Source organism: Narcine bancroftii, chromosome 2 (assembly GCF_036971445.1).
Source record: "Narcine bancroftii isolate sNarBan1 chromosome 2, sNarBan1.hap1, whole genome shotgun sequence".
Taxonomy (NCBI): Eukaryota; Metazoa; Chordata; class Chondrichthyes; order Torpediniformes; family Narcinidae; genus Narcine; species Narcine bancroftii.
In genome coordinates, this window is record NC_091470.1 from 313154595 (window position 1) to 313180982 (window position 26388).

Below are 26388 nucleotides of genomic sequence, written 5' to 3' on the forward strand. Positions count from 1 at the left end.
TCCCAAGGATACAATACTTATTTCAATCGTTACCAATTCCCTTAACAGAGAAATTCTTTAATGAACTAAAGAGAATAATAAGGAAATTCTTGCGGAAAGGGGAGGGAAACCGAGTATAGCATTAGATAAATTAATAGAGAGGTACAACCAAGGTGGTTTGCAGTTACCAAACTTTAATAATTATTATAGAGCAGCACAATTAAGGTATTTATCAGATTTTTACCAGACAAGGGCAGACTGGACTAAGATAGAACTAGATAAAATAGGGGAGAAGGTACCGGAACATATACTTTGTAAGTGGGATGAAAAGTTGGTGCAATATAAAAGCTCACCAGTACTGCATCATTTATTCAATATATGGAAGAAGATCCACTTAGAAAGGAAAAAAATGAATTACCAAATACCAAAATTACTGTTGACGCAAAATCCACTAACCCCTTTTACAATAGATAACCTTTCTTTTAGAGAATGAGAGAGAAAAGGAATCAAAAGAATAGAAAATTGTTTTTTGGGAAATAATTTATTAACATTTGAACAAATGAAGTACAAACATGGAATAACTCATGGTACAATGTTTGCATACCACCAACTTAAAACCTACTTGAAGGACAAATTGGGAAGCAGACTGAGGTTACCAGAAGAAAGCAGCTTTGAATATGTGATCACAGACACAATGATAATTAAAAGACTTATAATGAACATGTGTTCTGACTTCCAGGCCTGGAAGTCAGCCTGAAGAAAACTGAGGTCCTCCATCAGCCAGCTCCCCACCATGACTACCAGCCCCCCCACATCTCCATCGGGCACACAAAACTCAAAACGGTCAACCAGTTTACCTATCTCGGCTGCACCATTTCATCAGATGCAAGGATCGACAATGAGATAGACAACAGACTCGCCAAGGCAAATAGCGCCTTTGGAAGACTACACAAAAGAGTCTGGAAAAACAACCAACTGAAAAACCTCACAAAGATAAGCGTATACAGAGCCGTTGTCATACCCACACTCCTGTTCGGCTCCGAATCATGGGTCCTCTACCGGCACCACCTACGGCTCCTAGAACGCTTCCACCAGCGTTGTCTCCGCTCCATCCTCAACATCCATTGGAGCGCTCACACCCCTAACGTCGAGGTACTCGAGATGGCAGAGGTCGACAGCATCGAGTCCACGCTGCTGAAGATCCAGCTGCGCTGGATGGGTCACGTCTCCAGAATGGAGGACCATCGCCTTCCCAAGATCGTATTATATGGCGAGCTCTCCACTGGCCACCGTGACAGAGGTGCACCAAAGAAAAGGTACAAGGACTGCCTAAAGAAATCTCTTGGTGCCTGCCACATTGACCACCGCCAGTGGGCTGATAACGCCTCAAACCGTGCATCTTGGCGCCTCACAGTTTGGCGGGCAGCAGCCTCCTTTGAAGAAGACCGCAGAGCCCACCTCACTGACAAAAGGCAAAGGAGGAAAAACCCAACACCCAACCCCAACCAACCAATTTTCCCTTGCAACCGCTGCAATCGTGTCTGCCTGTCCCGCATCGGACTGGTCAGCCACAAACGAGCCTGCAGCTGACGTGGACTTTTTACCCCCTCCATAAATCTTCGTCCGCGAAGCCAAGCCAAAGAAAGAAATGAACATGTACTTTAAGCTGCAAGATAAGGGAAGTGATGAAATAAGCTATAAACCCAAACAAAAGTGGGAAAAAGATTTAAACATAAAGATAAAAAATGAAACATGGGAAAAGTTTTGTTCTGGAACTATGAAGAATATAATAAACACAAGGTTACGCATGATACAGTATAATTGGTTACACAGGTTATATATCACACACCATAAGTTTAAAAAATGGATCCAACATTATCAGATAGATGTTTTCGCTGTAAGAAGGAAATGGGAACAACTGTACATGCAATTTGGGCATGTGAGAAAGTGAAAATGTTTTGGGAAGATCTAAATCAGATATTAAAAATCACAAAAAATAATATACCAAAAAAATCCAGAGATCTTTCTTCTAAGTAATAATAAGAAGTAAGGAATTAGGCCTCAAATTGGATAAAGCACAAAAAAGATTTATTATGATAGCCTTAGCAGTACCAAAACAATGTATAATGCCAACTTGGAAAATGGAAGATAGCTTGAGAATACAGCAATGGTACATGGAAATGAATAAATGTATTCCATTGGAAAAAAATAACATATAATTTAAAAATAAAGTCACGTTATTTGAACAAATTTGGGAACCATACATTGAACATAACAGAGAGGGCTTGCCTCGGACCTCCACCCCCTAAAATGATAAGAAGACAAAACGACTTGATCCAGTGTGTAAAAATAGATGACACATTTTTCTTGTTTATTTTTCATTGTGTGATGGCATTGTTTAATGGTTTTACTGTATTGTGCATGTTGAATATTTGTTGGTTTTGGAGGGGGGTGGGAAGGGGGGAGGGTAGTTCGGGGGGGGGGGAAAAGGGAGAAAATGCCACTGTGTATATTTAATGAGAAACGTTTGTATATAATTTGGTTCATATGGTTCACAGCGTGAAAAATAAAAAAATATTTTAAAAAAGAAACACATTTAACTGAAAAAGAACATTTGAAAATAAAAAGGGATTGGGTGTGATATGTAATGTCATCTTCTTTTAATTCTAAAGCAAAGAGGTGTGGCAATTTTGATTAAAAAGAATCTTTCATTTAAAATTCAAAATATTGTTACAGATCCTGCAGTCAAATATTTTCAGAAATGTAGACATTTTTGAATCTATATGCTCTAAATATTGACAATAAGAAATTTATTCAGATGCCTTTTTTAAATTTAGCTGAGGCACATGAAAATATTTTAATAGGAGGGGATTTCTATTTTTGCTGAGACCCATTGTTGGATAGGTCTACTCAAATAACAAAGAGAACGAAAGCTGCTTAAACTACATTGGGTTTGATGAGAGATTTGAATTTACTTGATGTATAGAGAAGAATCCATCCTAGTGAGAAAGATTATTCATTTTATTCTAGTAGGCTTGATTCTTATTCTATAAATTATTTATTTTTGATTTTGGCTCAAATACAAACTAGGATTTGTGAAGCGGACTAAAAACTCAGGATTTTCTCTGTCCATTCGCCTTTGTTAATAACTATGGAAATGCTATGGAAATGCCTGACAAGGAGAAGTCAATATATAAATGGAGATTAAATTCTTTATTGTTGAGAAGGAAAGATTTTTATGATTTTGTTCGAAACCACATTTGGACATATTGTGATACAAATTTGAACTCAGTAAATTATAAATTTATTATATGGAATGCTTTAAAGGCATATCTATGAGGTCAAATTACAAATTTCACATCTAAAATTAAAAAGGATTACATGAGAGAAATAGATCAATTAGAAAAAGAAATGACAGTTTTGGAAAAGGATCTTCAAGTGTGTTTTGGAAGATATGCAGACACTTGATTAATAAGAAGTTTAATTATAATACATTACAAACTTATAAAACTGAGAAGACCATCATTCGAACGAAACAAAGATATTATGAATTAGGTGAGAGATCTCATAAAGTATTAGCTTGGTAATTAAAAGCGGAACATTTCAAGAATAATTAATGCAATTAAAATAGATACAAATGTATTTACATATGAAATAAATGAATCCTTTAGAAATTTCTATATGAAATTGTATACTTCAGAGTCTTTAGGAGATGGAGTTAAAATAAATAATTATTTATCACAGATAAATTACACAGACAACATTGCCTTGGCTGCTCCATTTACTGAGGCTAAAGTAAGAAAAACAATGAGCTCTTTACAAAGTAATAAATCACCAGGAGAGGATGGTTTTCCATCCGAATTTTATAAAGAATTTTCTTTCTTTGGCTTGGCTTCGCGGATGAAGATTTATGGAGGGGGTAAAAAGTCCACGTCAGCTGCAGGCTCGTTTGTGGCTGACAAGTCTGATGCGGGACAGGCAGACACGATTGCAGCGGTTGCAAGGGAAAATTGGTTGGTTGGGGTTGGGTGTTGGGTTTTTCCTCCTTTGCCTTTTGTCAGTGAGGTGGGCTCTGCGGTCTTCTTCAAAGGAGGTTGCTGCCCGCCAAACTGTGAGGTGCCAAGATGCACGGTTTGAGGCGTTATCAGCCCACTGGCAGTGGTCAATGTGGCAGGCACCAAGAGATTTCTTTAGGCAGTCCTTGTACCTTTTCTTTGGTGCACCTCTGTCACGGTGGCCAGTGGAGAGCTCGCCATATAATACGATCTTGGGAAGGCGATGGTCCTCCATTCTGGAGACGTGACCCATCCAGTGCAGCTGGATCTTCAGCAGCGTGGACTCGATGCTGTCGACCTCTGCCATCTCGAGTACTTCGACGTTTGGGGTGTAAGCGCTCCAATGGATGTTGAGGATGGAGCGGAGACAACACTGGTGGAAGCGTTCTAGGAGCCGTAGGTGGTGCCGGTAGAGGACCCATGATTCGGAGCCGAACAGGAGTGTGGGTATGACAACGGCTCTGTATACGCTTATCTTTGTGAGGTTTTTCAGTTGGTTGTTTTTCCAGACTCTTTTGTGTAGTCTTCCAAAGGCGCTATTTGCCTTGGCGAGTCTGTTGTCTATCTCATTGTCGATCCTTGCATCTGATGAAATGGTGCAGCCGAGATAGGTAAACTGGTTGACCGTTTTGAGTTTTGTGTGCCCGATGGAGATGTGGGGGGGCTGGTAGTCATGGTGGGGAGCTGGCTGATGGAGGACCTCAGTTTTCTTCAGGCTGACTTCCAGGCCAAACATTTTGGCAGTTTCCGCAAAGCAGGACGTCAAGCGCTGAAGAGCTGGCTCTGAATGGGCAACTAAAGCGGCATCATCTGCAAAGAGTAGTTCACGGACAAGTTTCTCTTGTGTCTTGGTGTGAGCTTGCAGGCGCCTCAGATTGAAGAGACTGCCATCCGTGCGGTACCGGATGTAAACAGCATCTTCATTGTTGGGGTCTTTCATGGCTTGGTTCAGCATCATGCTGAAGAAGATTGAAAAGAGGGTTGGTGCGAGAACACAGCCTTGCTTCACGCCATTGTTAATGGAGAAGGGTTCAGAGAGCTCATTGCTGTATCTGACCCGACCTTGTTGGTTTTCGTGCAGTTGGATAATCATGTTGAGGAACTTTGGGGGACATCCTATATTTAAGTATTAGATCAGCTTCACAAACTTCCAGAATAATCTTGATAGCAATAATTACTATGATTCCTAAAAAAGATAGAGACCTTCTAAAACACTCATCTTAAAGATCTATCTCATTATTAAATGCGGATTATAAAATAGTAGCAAAAATGTTGGCAAATAGAATAACTTGTTACCTAAATTAATTGATATGGATCATACAGGGCTTCAGAAAATGTACCAAGCCTGCTTAGTATAATTCATCTAGTGTGTAAAAAAAGGTGATTTGAGTGTTGCAGTGGGTTGAGATGCAGAAAAGGCATTTGATAGATTAGAGTGTTTTTTTTTAAGATTGTAGTTAAGTTTTGATTTGGATCAAATTTTTAAGATTTGTTTAGAACATTATATAATAGCCAGAAAGCTAAAGTAGTTACAAATGGACAAATATCTATTGCATTTAAATTAACAAAACCAAGTAGATAAGGTTGCCCTTTATCACCAGCCTTATTTATTTTAGCTATAGAACCACTTGCTCAGGTAATTTGCTCTGATTTACAAATTAAGGGCTTTAGGGTGGGCTAGGAGAAACATAAAATTAGTTTATTTGCAGATGACGTTTAAATATATTTGACTGACCCTGCAAAGACTGTTATACCCAATTGGAAGAATATGAAATTTTTTTGGGTTATAAAATAAATTAGAATAAAAGTGAAATTATACCATTGACAGTAGGTAATTATATTCAGTATCAGAGGCATACATAGTTTAAATGGCCAAAAGAAGGAATTAAATATTTAGAAATATGTATGGTAGTAATTTGAAGAATTTATATAAATTGAATTATTTGTCTTTACTTAAAAAGATTGAGGAAGATTTGAAAAAATGGATACATTTATCTATAGCTTTAGTTGAACTGGTGAATTATATAAAGATGAATATATTTCCAAAGAAACAATATCTTTTTCAGACATTATCAATATTAATGTCAAAAAAAATTCAAGAATTAAATAAACAAGTATGGAAATTTCTTTTGAAAGATAAAATGGCAAGAATTTCTATTAAAAAGTTAATGTGGAAAAATGAATTGGGAGGTGTCATAAGCTAAATTCCACTGAGGGACCAGAGATCCAGTTATCTGACGAAAGGACATCTGTGTACCAAGAACATTTAATCTTCCTGCTTGTTTTGGTCACAGACTGTCAGAGGCCTAGCCTTGATGCAAAATAAACCATTGTATTCAAAGTGATAAGGTGAAAATTATGTTATTCGATAGAAGCCTAGCATGCTAGCTTGCTCGCTTATCTTTCTTGCTGTGCTGGGAATAGGTGCTTGGGTAAGCAGTTTTTGGGTAATATAAGCCATGGTCCCGCTGCTGAAGTTTGAGACTCTCCGAGAGGTGGCAATATCTCTCAGCAAGAAGAAGAACTTCTAGAGTCCAGCCAAAGTCCTGGTCGGGGAGGTGGAGAAGCTACTACCGGCACCCCGACAACCTACTACAAGTGTGCGGTCATTGCCTCGCTTTGGCAGTTGGGACCAGTCCAGGCGTTGATAAGTATAATTTGGAAGGGCTAGCATATTGTACTTTGAAATCAGCTTTTGAATTTGTAATAAACATTTGTATAAACTGAACTGCTCTTGGTGTGTGTGTCTATTTTCTTTCAGTAGCTCAAACACTGTGACCAATCTAAAATGAACAAAGTGAGAGGTACAAGTTTACCCAGGACAGGAGGTTTACAGCTTCCTAATTTTAGACATTATTATCGAGCTGCACAGATGGGATTTCTTGCATCATTTTTTTTTGAAAATAAAAAATAAAAACAAAATCGGCATGGGCTAATATAGAACTAAATAAAATAGCAGAGAAGAAAGCAGAGGAATTTATATTCAAGTGGGAATCGAAATTGCTGGTTACTGAAAGAGACTATTATTGAAACATTTGCTTAATGTTTGGAATTAAATAAATCATGACATTGGTTGAGGGTCTATATCACCTAAAATACCATTGATTAACCTGCTTTTGGTTTTTTTTTCTAAGAGATAACCAGTTCTTGAATATATGGTATCGTAAAGGGATTGTTAATGTTGAAGATTGTTATGAAAGAGATTAATTAATGTCATTTAAGCAGCTGATAAATAAATATGCTGAACCACAAAATATGTTTTTTTGGCTATTTTCAGTTAAAAGCATATTAGAGGGATAAGCTTGGACCAACTATTTTTCTGTCCAATTGTATTGAAGTAGATTTTTTTTAAGGCATTTATTTCTTTGATATATTCATTGTTACAAGAAGAAACTCAAACTAGGATTACATAGATCTAGACAGAGATGGGAAACAGATTTGAATATTATAATAGATCAAAAAATGTGGGAAAATTTATGTAGGGATCATATGACTAATACTATCAATGTAAGAGATGGATTAGTTCAACACAACTTTTTACATCAATTATATCTTACACTTACCACTAACACTGATAGGAAGGATAAACTGTATTAAAATGAACATCTTCCCAAGGATACAATACCTACTTCAATCATTACCAATTCACCTAACAGAGAAATTCTTCAAGGAGCTGAAGAAAATAATAAGGAAATTATTTTGGAAAAGGGGGAAACCGAGGATAGCACTAGATAAGTTAAGAGAAAATTAGCAGCACAATTAAGATACCTATCAGATTTTTATCATACAAGGGAAAAACCAGATTGGACCAGATTAGAGCTAGATAAAATAGGGAGAAGATACCTGAACATATACTATACAAGTGGGATGAAAAATTGGTGCAACATAGTAATTCACCAGTATTGCACCATCTGCTCAACATTTGGAAGAAGATTCACGTAGAAAAGAATAAAATAAATTATCAACTACCAAAATTAATATTGACACAAAATCAACTAATCCCTTTCACAATAGATAACCTTTCCTTCAGAGAATGGGAGACAAAAGGAATCAAAAGAATAGAAAATTGTTTTTCGGGAAATAAATTATTATCTTTTAAACAAATGAAGGACAAATATAACTCACGATACAATGTTTGCATACCACCAACTGAAAACCTAATTGAAGGACAAATTGGGAAGCAATTTTGAATATGTGATTACAGACATAATGATAATTTAAAAATTTATAACAAACATGTACATCAAACTGCAAGAAAAGGAGAACGAGGAAACAAACTGTAAACCTAAACAAAAATGGGAACAAGATCTAAACATAAAGATAAAGAATGAAACATGGGAAAAGCTATGCTCCAGAACTATGAGAAATGCAATAAACACGAGGTTACACATGATACAATATAATTGGTTACACAGATTAAACATCACACCCCAAAAGTTAAATAAATGGGGCCCAACAGTATCAGACAGATGTTTTCGCTGTAAAAAGGAAACGGGAACAACAATACATGCAATTTGGGCATGTGAGAAAGTGAAAAAATTTTGGGAAGATCTAAACCAGATATTAAATAAAATCACAAAAAGAAATATACCAAAAAACCCAGAGATCTTCCTTCTAAGTAACATAAGAAATAAAGAATTTGGACTCGATTTGGATGGAGCACAAAAAAGATTTATTATGATAGCCCTAGCTATAGCAAAAAAATGTATTATGTCAACCTGGAAATTAGAAGACAACTTGAGAATACAACAATGAAATAAATAAATGTATTCCATTAGAAAAAATAACATATAATTTAAGAAATAACATCACAATATGCGAACAAAAATGGGAACCAAACATGAAACACAATAGAGAAATCCTACCACAGACCTCCACCACCTAAAATGACAGAAGAAGACAACGAAATGAACTGACTCAGTTTGTTAAAGTAAAAGACAAAAATTTCTTATTTATTTTTATTAAGTGACGACATTGTTTAACGGGTTTAATGTATCATATAGATTGATCTTTGAATAAATGGGAAGGTGGGGTGAGGGAGGGAGGGAAGGGAGGGGGAAAAAGGGGAGAAAATGACACTATATATTCAAGAGAAAAATGTCTGTATGTATTTTGGTCAGTATGGTTCATAGTGTGAAAAATAAAAATAATTTTTTTTTAAATTATATCTTACACCACAGAAGTTTAAAAGATTGAAAACAGATTTATCAGACCACATCTTCAAGGAGTGGTGAAGATACAGAATATTTCTATACATTCATCATGGTCTTGTTGCTTTTTGGGTGGCTTTATGTAAACTTCTGGAACAAGGTACATAAATTGCTTTTCCCCCAAGTCCTGATTTATGTTTATTAGGAAATATTGAAGGTACAAGTCCTAAATTGAAACTATCAATTTATCAATTGAAATTTGTGAAATCAGTATTAGTGGTAGCAAGAAAGTGTATTGCAATTACTTAGAAATTGGAGATATCTTTAACTATGCCAGGGTAATTCAAAGTTGAATTGATTTAGATGAAGTTACTTATAAATTAGAAATTAATTTTTGGGGTGAGTTGAAAACTATTGTATATGTTATCAATTTGGTTTTTTTTTTTATTTTTGTAGTATTATAATAATTAGTTACTGTATGTATGGAATATTAAATAAAATATACAAAAAAAGCCTAAAAGATTACATGAGGCTGCCTTGGCAAACAATGTGAATGTTAATCCTAAGGGTTTCTACAAGTATATTAAGAGCAAAAGGATAGTAAAGAACAAAATTGGTCCCCTTGAAGATCAGGGTAGTCAGCTACGTATGGAGCCAGAAAAATGGGGGAGATCTTGAATAGGTTTTTTTCATTAGTATTTACTCAGGAAAGTGGCAAAAAGTCCAGGAAAGTAAGGAAAACAAGCAGTGAAGTCATGGACCCTATACAGATGAAAGAGGAGGAGGTGCTTGCTGACTTAAAGCTAATAAAGGTGAATAAATCCCCATGGCCTGACAAGATATTCTTTAAGATATCCCTCAAGGATGCCAATGTAGAAATTGCAGAGGCTCTGACAGAAATATTTAACTTATCCTTAGCCATGGGTGAGGTGCTGGAGGATTGGAGGGTAGCTCATGTTGTTCCATTGTTTAAAAAATGCTCCAAAAGTGACCCAGGAAATGAAAGTATGGGAGATAATTCTGGGAGCAGCCATACGATTTCTGTAAGCAGAATAATGGCCCTTGTTTAAACAAAGAAACGAATTTCAGGATATAGACAACTACGTGTTTAAAAACTTGAAATACTCAATGATATATCCTGCCACCCTGAGGGTCAAAGTAGGGAAGGTAACCAGCAATTTTTCAAGAACAAGAACGAGGTGGAAGACTTTCTGCGAAGTTTGTAAAAAAAAAGAGATTGAAGTTGCCGAAGGATAAGATTGTGAAAATATTTATAATGGATCTAAGTAAAAAAAGTAAAAGATTTTATCCAATTTATAAATTTTCTACCTGTCATGTTAGGTTCAGACACGCTTGTTATAAAAATGACCTTGAGCCTGGAGTCACGTTCGTAGCTTGTTTTATTTTACCATACACTTAGTGAATATCTACGTGTATGCTTTTCCCTGTTAGTCCTGAGCCTCTCTCTCGAAGATGCAGAAATTCCGCCCAATGACCCACCAATAGTGTTACATTACACTAAATTTTTCCAACTTTTTATATAAGAAAGACCATTCTAGTCGGTCAAATGCCTTTCTGCACCTAAATAGTTATATTTGGATTCAACCTTGATTTTGCCATATGTATGATATTGAATAATTTACCTAGATGATTTGAAGAAGGCCTTCCTTTAATAAATCCCACATCATCTGGATATATTAATTTTGGTAAGTATCAATCTTTTAACTAGTGGTTTTGCTAAAATTTTGTAATCTGCATTCAGGTCTGTATGATGAAGTTTTTAATGGGTCTCTACCTTTCTTCAGTGGCACTGTAATTATAACAGTTGACAAAGTTTCTGGGAGTGTTTGGGCCTCACTGCCTGGTCTAACAGATCCATCAAAAGAGGCATCAACAAATCTTTAAATTGTCTATAGAACTCAAGAGGAAACCCATCTCCCCCCAGGGACTTATTAGCTTGTAAAGTACCCAGAGCTTTCTCTATTTTTTCCCTTGTAAAAGGTGTATCTTAGTCATTTTTTTCTCTTTTCCAGTTTAGGAAGTTCAACATTTGTTAAAAATTCTTCTGATGTAGCAGCCGTGTAGCAGGCCGAGCGGACGCACAGTGCAGTATCGTGAACCATCACTGGTACAGTTCTGCGGGTGTGCGGAACCGTAATACAGACAGTTGAATACTTACTTAATGGACTGCACGCAAGCGGGACTACATGTCGAGGTCTCCTGCTGGAAGGCGAGGGACACTCACAGGGCTTAATCTAAACCTGCCAGTCACATGGATCGGAAGCAACTCATAGTGATGTCCCATCTTGTCCCGTGAATCCTGGGACATGTGGTATATAAAAGTTTGTAAAGTCTGAATAAATTAGTCTTGTGTTGACTAACCTGGTGCGTGTGTGCATTGCTTTAGTAGCTCCAGCGAAATAGCAGCGACAAAGTAATATTTTAATTATTAGAAGATATAGTATTTTTTGAGTTCTGATGAGTGTTTTTGGAGCATTTCTTTTTAGTTTTTATTCTTATTTTATTTTTATATTGTGTTTTTTGTTTAATATTGGGGAGAAGGGAGAGGCATTAAAACAATGCAATATATAATTAATTAATAACTGATGTATTTACTTTATATATTGGATATTCTTTCAGGGATATATTTATATATCTATGACATTCTGTTACAAAGGATATTTTGGGAAATATTTTGTGTGTCGGGAATAATTCAGAATTAAGATTTGAATATTGATATCTGATATTGAGTTGCAAAAAATGCTTTTAGAGAATTTATTATTTTTATTTGGTTATTATTTGCTTTCTTTGTGTATTGGGCATGGAGTGGGGGGGATATTAAAAATACAAGGCAATCCAATGTATATATCATTGATAATTGATGTAATTATTTTCAATGTTACTTGCATTGTAGATGAAAACTCTAAAATAAAATAATAAAAAATAAAAGTATCAAAATTGTAGTAAATTTAAATAGAAAGATGGAATTAAATACTTGGGAATAATGACAGATAATTTACTGAATTTATAATAAACTCAATTATATCTCTCTATGAGAAAACAATAGGAAAAGATTTACAGAAATGGCATGATTTTCCGGTTACATTAATAGGAAGGGTAAATTGTATAAAAATGAGGTGATGCCAAGACTACAGTTTCTCTTTCAATTGTTGCCCATTGCACTAATTTTTTTTAATTATTACATAATTGCATGAGACAATTCCTATGGAATAACAAAGTACCAATAATTGTACTGGAAAAGTTAACATGGGATTATAAATTGGGAGGACTTAAGACTTCGGGATTTTAACAAGTATTATCTATCAGCACAAACATGCTTTCTATCATCTTTCTTTGAAGAAAATGGTCCCCCCTCATGGTTTTGAATGGGACTGAATTCAATAAAGTCCTTCACTGTCTCCTCTTTTATTTATAGTGGAATTGTAAGTCAGTAACAAAAAAAATCCAATATTAATACACGTGATTAGAATTTGACAATAAATAAATGAATGTATCAGGGAAAAAAAGCAGGTACTGCATATCACTGAGAACACCATTATGTAAAATTATATTACTGCCTATAAATCAGGGTAACAAAACATTGAATTCATGGTTTAACAAACAAATAAGACATGCTGATGATTATTATATGTAAGGATTTCTTGAGTGTTTTGAATAATTAAGTAATAAGTATGGATTAGTTAATGGGACATTATTTTGCTTTCCCCAGTTAAGATAATTCTTAAGAGAAAGATGGGGACCAAACTTGGTCCTACCTGAAATTATTGAGATGGAACGAACGATTTAGCTGGGGAACATACCTAAATTTATATCTAAGATGGACTTTGCTCTCCAAAATGAAAGTGCTTACAGAGATCGAGAGAGACATGGGAGTCAGATTTAGAAGTTGCAACAATGGAAAAATACTGGTTTGATTGATGTTTGGGTAGCATGACATCAATTACAAGTGCAAGATACAGATTAGTGCAATATAATTTTCAACACCAATTATATCTCACACCACTGAAATTACACAAATCAAAATGGGAAATATTGGAGATCTGTTTTAGATGTGGAATATAAATAGAGACATTTGCACAGGCTACGTGGTTGTGTGTGAAGGTGAGAGCTTTCTGGCAGAATATTACTAAAATACTAACAAGGAATACAGGGATGGCCTTTCCGCATGGCTTGTAGCTTTATTTTTTGGACAACCTTATTGAAATAAATAATAAACTAATTAAATTCCAAATTTCATTTGTTAAAATAGTTTTAGCTGTAGCTAAGAAATGTATTGCAATTACTTGGAAATCTGACTCCCCTCTACAGATGGCACAATGGAAGACAGATGAACAGTTATATATCTTAGGGGGGAAAAAAACATATATAATCTAAAGAACAAATATGACATATTTATAAAAAAATGGCAACCATATTTGGATTATATAGGGCCCCAAACATAAATAAATAAATCAGATGCTACTATTATAAAAACATAAGTGATCTCACCAATAAAATCTTTATTTTAAATCCAACTGTAAGATCTGATGGTGTACAGATTTATAGTGTGAAGGGAGTTAGGGGGAGAAGGAGCTCTTGTGCTTTGTTTTGTATATATTGAAAAATTTGATAAGTATATTCATGAGGGAAAAAAATGAAATATTCAAAACATAAGTGTGAGGAGTTGTATTTTGGAAGGACATGTACAGTAAATGGTAGGGCACTGAGGAGAGTGGAAGAACAGAGGGAAAGTGCATCACATGTAGATAGTCTTCTCAAGAGAACATTTAGCATACTGGTCTTCATAAATCAAAGTATTGAGTAAATGAGTTGAGACATGATAGCAAAGTTGTATAAGACATTGGTGAGGCCACATTTAGAGTGCTGTGTGTAATTTTAGTCACCAAACTACAGGAAAGATATCAATAAGATTGAAAGAGTGCAGTCAAGATTTACAAGGATGTTGCCCGGATTTCAGGAACTGAATTACAGGGAAAGATTCAACAGGTGAAAATGTTATTCCCTGGAGCATTGAAGAATGAGGGGAGAATTGATAGGGAATATTAAAATTTTGAGGGATATCAAGAGAGTAAAGGTAGGTAGGCTTTTTCCACTGAGGGTAGGTGAGATACAAACAAGAGTACATGAGTTGAGGAGAAAAATGAGGGGGAACCTCACACAGAGAGGGTTGGGAGTATGGAATGAGTTGCCAGCTGAAGTGGTAAATGCAAGCTCAATTTCAACATTTAAGAACAATTTGGTCAGGTTCATGGATACGGGGAGTATGGATGGCTATGATCTGGGTGCAGGCAAAAATCAGAGTTCAGCTTGGACTAGAAGGGCCAAAAGGCCTGTTTATTTGTTGTAATGTGCTATACTTCTAATTATCTGCCCACAAGCAACTCATTTTTCCCCAGCACAGATAATATGTCCATCATAAAGATAATATTTAAAGTAATTTGCCTTCAATTTGTCATGGATGACTGTCTGAAGGGATAGCTACTCCAAAAAGAAAACAAAATTGTAGTCCTACAGAGAATTTGACAGAGCAGATTTGAAAGAAACCAAAAATTCTGCTTCCTCACGTCCAATTAAAAGGTTTTTAAATCCTCATCATATTAACCATTGTTTGCTAACTCAATTAATGACTGAGTTTAAATATCATGGTTCCAAATTTAAATATTGTGGTTTCAAACGCAAACCTTAACACATCTATTTTATATAATCTCCCAATTTAGAAATTCACCAAATATAAATGTTCATTCCATCTGTCCATTCTATTGAGAGCTTCCATTTATCCCTGGTTGGTCAACCACCCAAATAATTACAAACATTTTATCTCATTTTGCTGATAAATTATGTTTTGAGGCACGTCAATTATGACGTCAATTATGTATGCCACAGTGATAGTCCAATTAATTTTGACAATGTGATCCAATTTAATCAAATCTTTTGAGGAAAACTAAAATTATAGTTGAATTGTTTTTTTTATTTTGATTTTATTTCAATATCTGAATTATACATGTTTTTGTCAGGAAAAGTCAACTTTTTTCCCCGACTTATTTTCCATTAATTTGATCTCAGAATGGAAACTTGCCTCTCCCTGGAGTCATAAAACATGACACTATTAAATCCAAAATTAATTAGTCTTTGCAATACTTAAGGCAGTCTGCAAAGAAAATAAACCAACTCGAACAAAACCAAAGCACATTTAAAATTTTAACATTTTATATCGCCAATTAAACACTGAATGAAGGATGCCCAGCAAAATTGCTGGTTTCAAAAATTACCTATTACAAAGGAAATGTGATTTTCTCAGGAAAGAGAAAACCATCCTCTGAAAAGGATGACAAAGGCATGGTTTGAAAATTGACAAAAGATAATTCTGTAAAAGTGTACAGAAAGTATCTAGATCATAATTAAACAAACTACAACAGAAATCACTTGTGCCAGAAAGTACAATTGTTGTACTCTAAAGACAGAGGAGCTGATAGAAGCAAAGGGGAATCATTGCTGTGAGCACTGGTCAAAATATACAATTATGTTTATATTGATAATTGTGTTGCAAACATTGCATAAGAAAAGTAACTGAAATGTGAAAAGAGAAGACCAGGTTTATTGTCATGAACATGTGTCATGAAATTTATGAATATTATCAATCTTTAAGAATGTCAAACTCAATTTATTATTGTTGTTTTTCATTCCATACATTCTTGGATATCATGGGAGAAAATGCATAATTAATATAAACCTCAAAGCTTCTCAAATAGGTAATTCAGGAAAATAAGTGAATGGACCCAACAAAATAAATCTGATGCAAACAATCCTATACAAAATGTTTGCTGATTAAGGGGAAAATTGATAGAGCTACTATGTTACAAGATTAACAATAAAGACACAGACTAAATCTCCAGAATTGATTAGTTCCAATGATACTTTGGAAGTGAATATCATTTGATATATTCAACTGTGTGACTGCATAGCTGCTCAATTGGCAAAAAAAAACTTGTGTGCATCATTTTAGGGATTGCCTTCATTTCTACAATTTTCCAGAATGTTTTCCCCCTCTGAATGGAAACAGAAAGCACAGATTCCTCTCGAGGATTAATAAAGCCTCATATGCTTGCACATTGCTTTTCTTGTCCTTGCCTCTATGATGGATGAAGATTGGTAATGCTGAGAAATTATTACTACCAAATCCAACTCCTCAGCCCACATCTGAGAACTGAAAGCAACTATTCAACTCCAGATCTGTTCATCAAAATGATTTCTGCATCATGAGAAAAAGAATCAAATCTATACAGAAAATCCATTTCTACACAAAAAAATAAATTACTGTGTTCAGTTGCATTCTCTGGAGTGCTGGGTAGACATCACTGCATGCATGGGTGTAAAATCATACATTTCTACAATACAGTTGAACTATTTTAAAATAACAAAACATTTTTGTGAAACATTGAAATAATTTTGTCATGCATCTCCTGTTTGAACATATTGTACTTGGAAAAACATTTCATTCTCAACTAACAAGCTTCAAGACATATACAGTATATGCGTGTGTACACAAACATAGGCACACACATACATATTATACATATATGTGGTCATACAGACATTAAAAAAACTTTCCAAATTTAAGGTGCTGACCACACACAAAGGCAAAGAGAAATGCACTAAATTGAGGAGGGCAACAGGACTTCAGTTTAAAATATCCTACCGTGGAAGAGAAGTAGTAATTTGTAGCCGCGGTAATGCTGGGACAACTTCCACAGTATAGCCGTTAACTTTTACTCCAGACAAATTTTCTAACAGGCAGTCACTGGTCACACCAAAAACAGATGTTTGGTAACCTGAAAAGCAAAGTACACTGTGATAAATCCCATATTGCAAATCAAAATGACCACATGAGCATATCAAAGATCAAATATTCCTTTTTCAATGCAACATCAACTTATTAAAAACATTTTAAATGAAATTTAACTAATTGACTCGATTATTTCCTGTGAAACAGAACATTTCGTAAACTTATAATAACATAACTTAAATGTCAAAATTCAGTCTAGTTTCCAATTCAGGCTGAAATAACAAGACATTTGTTTCCATTTAGGCTTGGAAGTTTAATATTGTGTTTGATTTTTTTTAATTTCTCATATTTTAATTGTACTGATAAGTTATGAGCTTTGAATATTTGTGTATGATAATGCATAATGAAAAATAAATATTAAAATAACATTTAGAACTTAATTACTCAAATTAACTTCTCCAACACATGGCTGTACACAATGCTTTTTTGTCTGCAGCGAAGATTGGAAGAAAGCCACCACAATGTAATTTTCATATCTCAGCTCAAACAGACCTGAAGCAGTAAACTGTAGCTCCACTATCTTTAAGAAGAGTGAGGCAGAAATGATAAAGTTAATCAGATGAACTAATTTTGGTGACAAAGAGGAAAAGGAATGTTGGCCCAGCCAAGCGGGATAATTCCAGACTTATCTCTAAATAATAATGCAAGATCTTGAACAGCTTGTCACAACCACCAACATTATAAATTGAAAGAGGGTAAAACTGTAAATGAAGGCAATACCATTGACAAGGTAGCTCTCCAACTTGGAATATCAACCAACAACATTCGTGATAGAGGATTGATCTTTTACTCTTCTCTTCCAGAGAAAAGCTAGAAACATTCAAGGTAAATGGACAGTACAAGTAAAAGGGGAAAAAACTTCAATTGTAAATTCTAACTTTCAGGTCTGACAAAAAGCAACAGCTCATTTAAACAAAAACATCATAAATTCAACATGGAAAAGATCTTGACTCTGGGGGAGCTCCCTTTTGCTTCTCTTTCTCTGATTATAAGGGGCGCCGGGTAATTTGTGCTGATGGTGAACCTTAGTCTGCTTTACTGAAGGAAATTTTAAGTAATACACATTTTTTTAATTACATGATGATAAAATAATTTTGAACCTTAATGATGTATTCCAAATCTGATTACTGTAACGAAAGTGCGCAAATGAAAAATAACACCTTATCTATAAAGACCAATCCATAAAAGCCTGCAAAACCTCATGGTTCCAATTGTCAAATTTATTGAGTAGATTGAGATTTAATTTGTATCTTTAACAGTTTAACGGGAAATATTAGACACGTTTCTTTAACTGATGTCTGTAGATAAGGTCAATAGTGACCATCGGTTTCCTAGAATAGAAGAATCCAAGATGAAAGGACATAACTATAAGGTGAAGGGGTGTGATTTGGAAGAGACGCAGGAGACAGATCTTCACTCAAAGGATGGTGGGCATATGAAACAACTTACCAGACAAATTGTCCTTTAACTCAACAAGAACATTTGCAATAAAACAAATTCAAGTCAACATGAATGATGTTTAAAATACAAAAATAATATGAAATAAAATTTGAAATTTATGAGGTAATGTTGCAGCTCAATAAAACTCTGGCAAGACCACACTTGCATAGAAAATAGTGATCAGTTCCGGTTGCCTCATTGCAGGGAGGATGTGGAAGTTATGGTGAGGGTGCAGAGGAGATTTACCAAGATGTTGCCTGGATTGGAGAATACGTCTTACAAGGCAAGGTTAACAAAGGTAGAGTTTTTGAAGCAAAGAAGGCTGAGACCTTGTATTTTTCAGTTATAAAAGCAGATTTAATGGAACCTAACATAAACAATCAAAATATTTGGAGAATTCATGAAGATTGGAAAACTCGTCAAGGATCTGTCATTTCTTAAAACTCGAGCTCAACTCTCAATAAGAGAATAGGGCAGACGTGGCATATGGAAAGAAAGCAGCAAGTGATGGAGTGGCCACAGTAAAATTTTCTGGTACAGCTAAAGCTAGATCTGTGTGATTTAGACATCCATGAGTTCCAAATATTAACATGCTTAAAATTACAAAGGCAAATGCTTGCCATTCTTACAATGATCTCATGAACATATGGACCAATAAACATATGGACTAAGAAACTGAGGACACCAGACTGAAACACATTGAAACCTCTGAATTTTCATAATCACTTTTTCTGAAAAAGAAACTGCCACCAAATGGAGTACTTTGGCCAGCAGAATGCTTTGGGTTTACATGCAAAGGTACCATCATTAATTTCATTACATAAAAAAAGCTCTTTCAAAGAAAAAGGCAATTACAGATCTAGAAGCTATATCTAAGAATTGAAACAAACATGAATCAATTTGAAGTATTTTGCAATTTATTTTATCGATTAGAGCTTTATTCCCTGCAGTGCTGAAGAATGGAGATTTGATAGAAGCATTCAAATTCATGTTTTATGATGATTCTACAGTGTACTGAAATATGGTGGCTTATTATCTACAAATGGGATACCAGCTTCTTGAATTTTGGTAAAAGGACTCTAAATACAGAGCAATTGGTTACAGCATACAAATTGCTGGAGGAACTCAGCATGTCAGGCAGCTTCCATGAATAATAATAGACAGTTATCAGTTCAGGACCAAAACTCTTCAACAGGAATAGCAAGAAAGAGCAGATGCCTGAATAAAAAGATGTGGGTGGGGAGGAACACAGGTTAGCGGATTATATATGAATATAGCTGGGAAGGGAAAGAAAGGAACAAAGAAATGAATGAGAAAGGATCAGTGAACTGAGAAAGATGTAGAGGAGAAAGAGAAGGGGAGGGGATTGGAAGAAAGATGGTGTAGGTAACATGTGGGTAGGGAGGGCAAAGTAAAAGAAAGGAGAAGGAGGAAGGGGCCAGAGGACTATAGAACACAATAGTATAGAAACAAGCTCTTCAGCCCATTTTGTCCATGTCAAATTATTATTCTGCCAAGTACCATTGATCTGCACCTGGACCACTGCCCTCCATACACCTCCCATCTATGTATCTATCCAAATTTTTATTCAATGTTGAAATCGAGCCCATATTTGCCACTTCAACTGGCAGCCCATTCCACACTTACCAGCATAAGTGAAAAAATTCCCCCTAATGTTCCCTTTAAACATTTCCATTTCACCCTGAACCCATGACCTCTAGCTCTTCTCACCTAACCTCAGAGAGAAAAGCCAATTTTCATTTAGCCCTCACAATTTTGAGCACCTCTATCAAATCTCATTTCATTCTCCATAAAGAATAAAGCTCTAATTGATTTAGCCCAGGGGTAGCCGAACGGTTTTGATTGTGGGTCATGTACAGAAAAATGTAAGGAGTCACAGGCCAAACAATATTAAACCCAGCAGTTTTCAACAAATTATGCTGCAAGAAAAAAAGTGTTTAAACCAGAAAACCCCTGTACCATCAAAAATTAATTTTCTATCAAAATAACTATACAATCCTTTTCTTTTTTTTTTCTTTGGCTTGGCTTCGCGGATGAAGATTTATGGAGGGGGTAAAAAGTCCACGTCAGCTGCAGGCTCGTTTGTGGCTGACAAGTCCGATGCGGGACAGGCAGACACGATTGCAGCGGTTGCAGGGGAAAATGGGTTGGTTGGGGTTGGGTGTTGGGTTTTTCCTCCTTTGCCTTTTGTCAGTGAGGTGGGCTCTGCGGTCTTCTTCAAAGGAGGTTGCTGCCCGCCAAACTGTGAGGCGCCAAGATGCACGGTTTGAGGCGTTATCAGCCCACTGGCGGTGGTCAATGTGGCAGGCACCAAGAGATTTCTTTAGGCAGTCCTTGTACCTTTTCTTTGGTGCACCTCTGTCACGGTGGCCAGTGAACGGTTTAACTGTTGATATTACTGTAGTTTATCGATGTGTTCACATATTACAGTTGGCATTTCTGTTCCTGCTGCTCTTAAATTTAATTTAAATAAATGCAATAAAACTCTCTTTCAAACAAATAAAAATGAAAGGCTGTGGACGATATGATTGTATAAACACACCGAAATGCTGGAGGAACTCAACTGGTCTTTTCAGCATCCAAAGAAGACAAATATATATTGCCGATGTTTCGGGCCTGAGGCCTTCTTCAAGGAACAATCAGAAAAGGCAGAAGCAGGATATATCAGAAAGTCTCAGAATTCAAACAATGGGGGAGGAATCCAGACCAACAAAACATGCTAATGTAGCGGCAGCTACACTGCTAACTGAAGGATCACACAACCAGATGGGGTGAGTTCAGTGAGCAAAAAAAACTGATTCATTGTAGGCTGCATGGCTGGTCTTATACTCCCAGCCCGGACCTGGCTGAGAACCGTGCTGGGGGGCCCTGACATCACGGGGGTGTCACGTGGGTCCCCAAGCGCAGGCTTCTGAGCCCGGTGCCGAGATCGGGAGTAAACACCCATCGGCGCCACTTTGGCCGGCTGCCCCGCCGCGTGCGTGACAAGCGGGCAGGTTCGCCTGCCTAATGGCGTACTGTCACACAGCACCACCACCACCCCTCCCCCCCCCCCCCCCCCAGAACCAGTGCCAATGTCCTTTTGTGCTGGGCGGCCTCGCTTCTTGGGTTGGGTCACAACTACAGGTTCGGTAGGGTCGAGGTGGGCTGGGTTTAACCTGTCCACCGTAAACAGTTCCCTCTTAACACCAATGTCCAGTGTAAAAGTGGATCCTGAACGCTGGATGACTTTGTACGGTCCTTCATATGGTCTTTGTAGAGGTGCTGTGGATGGGCCCCACCTGATAAAAAGATACTCTGCGGAGTACAGCTCGCTGGGGATGTAAGAGGCCCATGTGCCATGTCTGGGTGGCGGTGGGGGTGTGAAGGAGTCCAAATGGGCCCAGAGGCGGGGGAAACAGACCATGCGGTGAGTGCTGGGGGTTGTGAGGTGCGTGGACGAACTCATCGGGTTGGGCTAGCAATGCACCGTAGACCAGCTCGGCTGATGACGCCTGTAGGTCTTCTTTGGGTGTCGAGCGGATGCCTAGGATCACCCAAGGCAGATCATCCACCCAGTCGGGGCTGGTGAAGCGGACCATATATGCCAACTTAAGGTGGCGGTGCAATCGCTCGACTAGCCCATTGGCCTGTGGGTGATAGGCCATGGTGTGATGTAGCTCGATTCCCAGCCGGTTGGCGAGCTGTGCCCAGAGCGCAGAGGTGAACTGGGTGCCCCGATCACTGGTGAGGTGGTTCGGGACACCGAAACGGGCAACCCAACCGTTCAAAAGTGCTCGGGAGCAGGAGTCCGTGGAGGCATCTGGCAACAGGATCGCCTCGGGCCAACGAGTGGTGCGGTCTACCACTGTGAAAAGCTGACGGTTACCTCGGGAAACGGGTAAGGGTCCAACGACGTCTACACATATGTGGCTGAACTGTTTCTGGAAATCTTGTTCGGGTGCTCTGGTGTGCCTGTGTACCTTGGAAAGCTGGCAATAGGTACAGGTTCTGGCCCAGTCCGCAATCTGCTTCCGAAGCCCGTGCCAGACGAAACGTTCTGCCACCATACGGACCGTGGACCTGATGGAAGGGTGGGAAAGGTCATGGATATGATGGAAGACTTGCCTGCACCACTGCTGGGGAACCACTGGTCGCGGGGTGCCCATGGAGACATCACACAGGACGGTGGCCTCACCGTGAGGAGTCGGGAGGTCCTGGAATCTCAGGCCCATGATGGCAGTCCTGAAGGATCGCATCTTCTCATCGGACTTCTGGTCCCGGGCAAGCTGGTCGAAGTTGAGGCCAGGTGTCAGCGCGCAAATGGCCGGTTGAGAGAGTGAGTCGGCAACCACGTTGCCTTTCCCCACCTTGTGCCGAATGTCGGTGGTAAACTCCAACACAAAGGAGAGGTGACACTGTTGGCGGGCCGACCAGGGATCTCTTGCAATAGTGAGCGCCTGAGTGAGGGGTTTGTGGTCGGTTAAAATGGTGAAAGGTCTCCCCTCCAAGAAATAGCAGAAATAATGCACTGCCAGGTACATACCCAGCAACTCACAATCAAAAGCACTATACTTGTGCTCTGGCAGGCGAAGAAGGCCAGTGGTTTCCACTTTACATTCACCTGCTGGTGCCTACGGCTGTGGCAGCGGCATCGACGAAGAGCGCCATATACAGGTCGGTGCGTGTGTGGACGAGCAGGGTAGCCTTCGCAAGGGCATCTTTCGTGGCTTCAAATGCCCTGCTGGCTTCTGGAGTCCAGGCGAGTGTCTTGTCATTGGCCGCGATGAGGGTGAAGAGCGGTTGCATGATGCGCACAGCACCTGGAATGAAGTGGTTATAGAAATTAACCATACCCGCGAACTCCTGTAGCTCCTTGAGGTTGTCTGGGTGTGAGAACTCCCTGATTGCAGAGACTTTCGTAGCGGCAGGTGCGGCTCCTTCGACCGTGATGGTATGTCCCAGGAACTATAACCATATAACCACATAACCACTTACAGCACAGAACAGGCCAGTTCGGCCCTACTCGTCCATGCTGTAACAAATCCCCACCCTCCTAGTCCCACTGACCAGCACCCGGTCCATACCCCTCCAGTCCTCTCCTCTCCATGTAACTATCCAGTCTATCCTTAAATGTAACCAATGATCCCGCCTCAACCGCATGGACTCTTTCCCGAACTGGCACTTGGCCGGATTGTTCGTTCGGCTGAAGTCAGCCAGTCGGGAGAAGAGGGGGCGCAGGTGAGACCTGTGTTGTGCCCGTTCTCTGCTAGCGACAAGGATGTGGTCCAGGTAAATGAATAAAATTCAAATCCTTGCCCACTGTGTCCATAAGGCGCTGGAAGGTCTTGGCAGCATTCCTGAGGCTGAACGGCATGCGTAGGAACTCGACAAGCCGAAGGGGGTGATGATGACCGTTTTGGGTATGTCCTCGGGGTGCACTGAATTTGGTGATACCCGCGCACCAGGTCGACCTTGGATAATACGCTCACGCCATGCAGGTTGGCCGTAAAGTCCTGGATGTGAGGGATCGGGTAACGGTCAGGTACCGTCGCGTCATTAAGCCGTCGATAATCTCTGCAGGGGTGCCAGCCGCCAGAGGCTTTTGGGACCAGGTGGAGTGATGAGGCCCAAGGATGGTCGAGGCATCGAATGATCCCCAGCTCCTGCAGATGCGAGAACTCTTCCTTCGCTATCTGGAACTTATCCAGTGGGAGCCAGTGTGCCTTGGCGTGGACCGGCAAGCCTTGGGTGGGGTTGTAATGAAACACCCCGTGGGGCGGTGAGGTGGCGGAGAACTGCGGCTTGAGGAGGGACAGGAACTCGCCTAGGATACGCTGAAACTCATCCTTGGGCATGCTGACCGTAGCTATTTGCAGCTGCTCTGTGCGGGAGACGTTGAAGCAAACCGATTGGAAGTTATGGGCATCTACCAGTCACCTACTTCGAATGTCGACCAGGAGCCCGTGGGCAAGGAGGAAGTCAACAACCAGGATGGCAGTTGGAAGGGACAAAACAGTGAACCTCCATGAGAACTTCCGCTGGCCGATTTGGAAGTGGACGGTCTTGTCTCCATACATTCGGATCTCCGTCAAATTGGCTGCACGGAGGGGAGAACCTCGAGGCCGGTTCCGGGACTCGATGGCTGTGGCCAGGATGACGCTGTTCTGGGCTCTGGTGTCGACAAGGAAGTGTCAGCCGCTGTCTGAATCGCACAGGTAGAGAAGGCTGTGTTCTTGGCCAGCCGCCTCAGCCATTAACAGCCATCGGCCTGCTCGTTTCCCTGGAACGAGCAGGGCTGATGACACTTCCAGCCTTGGCTCCCCAGCGCTGGTGGAAGAAGCAGAGACCTGAAGTGGATGACTGGCTTCTGGCTATGCTCTTTGAGGCCCCTGCAGGGGCTGTGTGTTCCACCGCAGCGCTAGAGGAAGGCTTGACATGGTCATTCCCATAACTCGTAACCTGCTGGACTGCTGAACCCTCCGGGAATCGTTCAAGCCATAGCTCCTGAGCTTTTTGAGCGACCTTCCTGCGATCGTCAAAGTTCTCCTGGGACAGTAACGGCTGGATGTCTTCGGGCATATGGTCGAGGAAGATGTGCTCGAAGAGTGGGCAGTCGGTGTGATTGCCCATGAGCGTGAGCATCTCATCCATCAACGTGACTGGAGTTCTGTCTCCCAAGGCGTTGAGGTGAAGCATCGAAGTGGCACACTGGCGCCTGGAGAGGCCGAGGGAGCCGGTGAGCACATGCTTGATGGTCCCAAACTTATCTTCCATGGGAGGGTGATGAACGAGGTGCAGCACTCGTTTGGCAGTGGCCTGGTCCAGGGCGGCATCCACATGATAAAACTTGGTCGTATCTGATGAAATCTGGCGTGGCTGAACCAGGTCTTGGGCTCCTGAACCCATAAGTTAGGAAGCTTGATGGCTATAGAATTGATCGAAGAATCGTTCATATTTGGTTCAAAGGCGTTTGAACCTGTCAGGATCACCAATGTATCGACGGCTACGCTGCTTACTGAATAACTCCACAACCAAACGGGTTGAGTTCAGTGAGCAAAAAGAAATGATTTACTTATAAGATCCTGAATGGTCTTATACTCCCAGCCCGGACATGGCTGAGAACAGTGCTGGGGGGGCCCCAACGTCACTGGGGCATCACGTGGGTCCCCAAGCACAGGCTTCTGAGCCTGGTGCCGAGGTCGGGAGGAAACCCCTGACTGCGCCATTTTGGCCGTCTGCCCCGCCGTGTGCGTGACAAGCAGGGCCAGTTCACGTGCCTAATGGTGTACCGCCACACTAATTGGATATGATAAAGGACAAGGTAAGAATTTATAATTTCTGTGCAAAAAGAGACTGGGAATGGAGAGATGACAGGGGAAGACAGAGTTGTTTAACAAAAGCCAGAGAAGTCAATTTAATGCCATCCGGTTGGAGGGTGCCCAGTCGGGAGATGAGGTGCTGTTCCTCCAATTTATGGGTGGTCTCAGTCTGGCAGTACATGAGACCATGGACAGACATGTCAACAAAGGAATGGGATGGAGAATTGTTACTGATTATATCATATTTTATATTGTATATCGATAGGTTTTTGAAGGAGAGATTGTAGGGGTAGTGTAGGTCACAAACAAACAGTTCACAAAACAGATCTCATTTAAAATGCAAGAGCTTTGCTCAAACCAGACATGCCGGGCCCAGGGACTTTGTAAAGACAATAAAAACTGCTTTGCTAAAGGTTTTTATAAGGAGGTGCAAAAAAGAAGAACCCGGAGCTCAAGACACTTCACAAGCAGGTTAAATTGGACATGCTATGGAGTAATGGATTATTGTTTTGAAAGCAACAGATGAACAGGCTCAGATGTTTGGGTCCAATGAGAGAGAGAGAGAGAGAGAGAGAGAG

The 26388-nt window shown here is 39.3% G+C and overlaps 1 protein-coding gene across 13 annotated transcripts in view; it reads right to left on the minus strand.

Moving 5' to 3' along the window:
• Positions 1–26388, minus strand: part of trappc9 (trafficking protein particle complex subunit 9) — a 650990-nt gene that overhangs the window by 442522 nt on the left and 182080 nt on the right. For all 13 annotated transcript variants that reach the window (XR_011352375.1, XM_069921673.1, XM_069921672.1 and 10 more), the window contains one exon: positions 16902–17034. Coding sequence is in view for 12 of the 13 variants with exons in the window: in XM_069921673.1 (XP_069777774.1) it covers positions 16902–17034 (133 nt within the window). In the remaining variant the exon portion in view is untranslated. The remainder of the gene's footprint in view (positions 1–16901; positions 17035–26388) is intronic.